This window comes from Limulus polyphemus, unplaced genomic scaffold (assembly GCF_000517525.1).
Source record: "Limulus polyphemus unplaced genomic scaffold, Limulus_polyphemus-2.1.2 Scaffold1885, whole genome shotgun sequence".
NCBI classification, from domain to species: Eukaryota; Metazoa; Arthropoda; class Merostomata; order Xiphosura; family Limulidae; genus Limulus; species Limulus polyphemus.
In genome coordinates, this window is record NW_013667495.1 from 18311 (window position 1) to 20370 (window position 2060).

The 2060-nt window shown below is 33.4% G+C and overlaps 1 protein-coding gene across 2 annotated transcripts in view; it reads left to right on the top strand.

Annotated features, from left to right (window-relative positions):
- Positions 1–1321, top strand: part of LOC106465251 (protein ovo-like) — a 14689-nt gene extending 13368 nt beyond the window's left edge. For both annotated transcript variants that reach the window (XM_013925459.2, XM_013925460.2), the window contains exon 4: positions 752–1321. In XM_013925459.2, the coding sequence (XP_013780913.1) occupies positions 752–1047 (296 nt within the window). In that variant the 3' untranslated portion in view covers positions 1048–1321. The remainder of the gene's footprint in view (positions 1–751) is intronic.
- Positions 1322–2060: the final 739 nt, after the last annotated feature.

The window sequence follows — 2060 nt, forward strand, 5'->3', positions numbered from 1 at the left end:
GGGCTATCTGCTGTGTCCACTGTGTTTGTAGATTTACCGCTGTGCTACCGGTGGATGTTATTACTGAGAACTTAGTAATTTTAAACTGTTTCAAACAGAGGAGCCGAAATAATAAGTTCAAACTGAATTATTTTTTAATGAGTTTTTTTTTTCAAAAGACAGCTGAAATTAGAAATAACGCTTACGAACTTCATATCTGCTTTTACCGAAAATTCTTTTATGAGGAACGTCCTGAAGAAGTTATATATGACAGTAGAAAACATTGTGCTATCAATTGACTATATTTCAGATATCATAGAAAAGCTCAATTATTTGTCTTTATACTACCCAGTTTTAAATTTTACAAGTCAGCGTATTAGGATTGCCTCGGAATAAAGATGGCGCCATTAAACGTAATAAAACAGAATTATATTTTAATTAGCAAAGTTTTCAAAGTTAACATTTTAGGGTTACTTTGGAGTAAAGATGACACTATTAAATGAACTAATATGAGATTATATTTTAATAAACAAAGTTTTATAAGTTAACATTTTAGGGTTACTTTGGAGTAAAGATGACACTATTAAATGAACTAATATGAGATTATATTTTAATAAACAAAGTGTTATAAGTTAACATTTTAGAATTAGTTTAATAATGACACAATTAAATGTAGAGTTATAGTTTAATCAGCGAAGATTACTTTAATTTCTATCACTTTCATGTTTTCTTGAGTACATGGATGACCGCTATTTCTCCGTTCTTTTTCCAGGTGTCCGACCTTACAGATGCGCGCTGTGCGAAAAGTCGTTCACTCAGCGCTGTTCTCTGGAATCGCACACTTTGAAAGTACATGGAATACAACACAAGTACGGTTACAAAGAGCGGAGGACCAAGGTATACGTGTGTGAGGAGTGTGGCCACATCACGAGCGACCCGGAAGTCCATTACGTTCATTTGAAAGACAACCACCCATATAGCCCGGCTCTCCTCAAGTTCTATGATAAGCGTCATTTCAAATTTCCTGACGGTGTATTCCCAATTGGTCTAATGCGCATGCACTCCTAGAGAACACTGAAATTCGAAAGCTAAATGCCTCTCTTTGTTGTTTAAAGGTTGGGAAATTATTTTTAAAACCGGAAATAATTTTGTCGAGTTGAAAACAAGAAAAATCATGTATATTCGAATAACCAATATTGTACAAAGGTATAGACTGTGATAATTTTTTTAAAGAATCAGGTAATCAGCATTACTTGTGTGATCAATATGTTTACATTTTAACAAGGTATATAACATCGTTTTGTAAATAATCGGAAATCTACTCAGCTTTAAGTACACGTGTTTGGCTATCACGCACTGCACGACCACCCCTGAGTTTTGGTGGGTAAAATCTGACTTGAAGAATGTCTCTGTATTCCTACTAAGTACAAAACGGACTAAATTATTTTAGAATTGTTAACATTTAGAAAGAGACAGATTTGTGTAAGAAGTATGTAAGTCAATTTTTTGTATATGTGTTATTATTTTTTTGTCTGTAATATGTGATGCTACCATAATAAAAATTAAAAGCTTGGGTAATTGGCTTTATGCCATTTTGAATTCCCAGTTCTTAGTAAGAAGTAATCCAAGGACAGAATTCGTAGCTCCGTAAAAAGCAAAATTATGTTTTTCATTGTATATACACAGTATATCACTACAGTGTCTCAAAAACACAGTTTAGGCTTATTTTTAGAGTCGATGTGCTCACTTTAACACCACAGTACCAAAAAAAACAGAAGAAGATATGTGTTATTAGTCTCGTTATGTACAGTTCAAGACACATAAGAAATATATTTTTATTAAGTCTGTATGACCGCTAACTCATGTTTTATAATATACAAGCAAAAGCACCCGTCCCCAGTGACGGAAAAAGCTTAAGTTAATCTATCAACTTAAGTTATATCATGGAGTTTAAATGGGTTAATTGTGTTGCGCTCTTGGTTTCACTCTGATCTACTTATACCGCCCACCGCGAAAAGTAATTGTTGAGCATTTCAGTCATGTTAAGAGCCGCTCAACAATAATGTAAATCTACGTTTTTA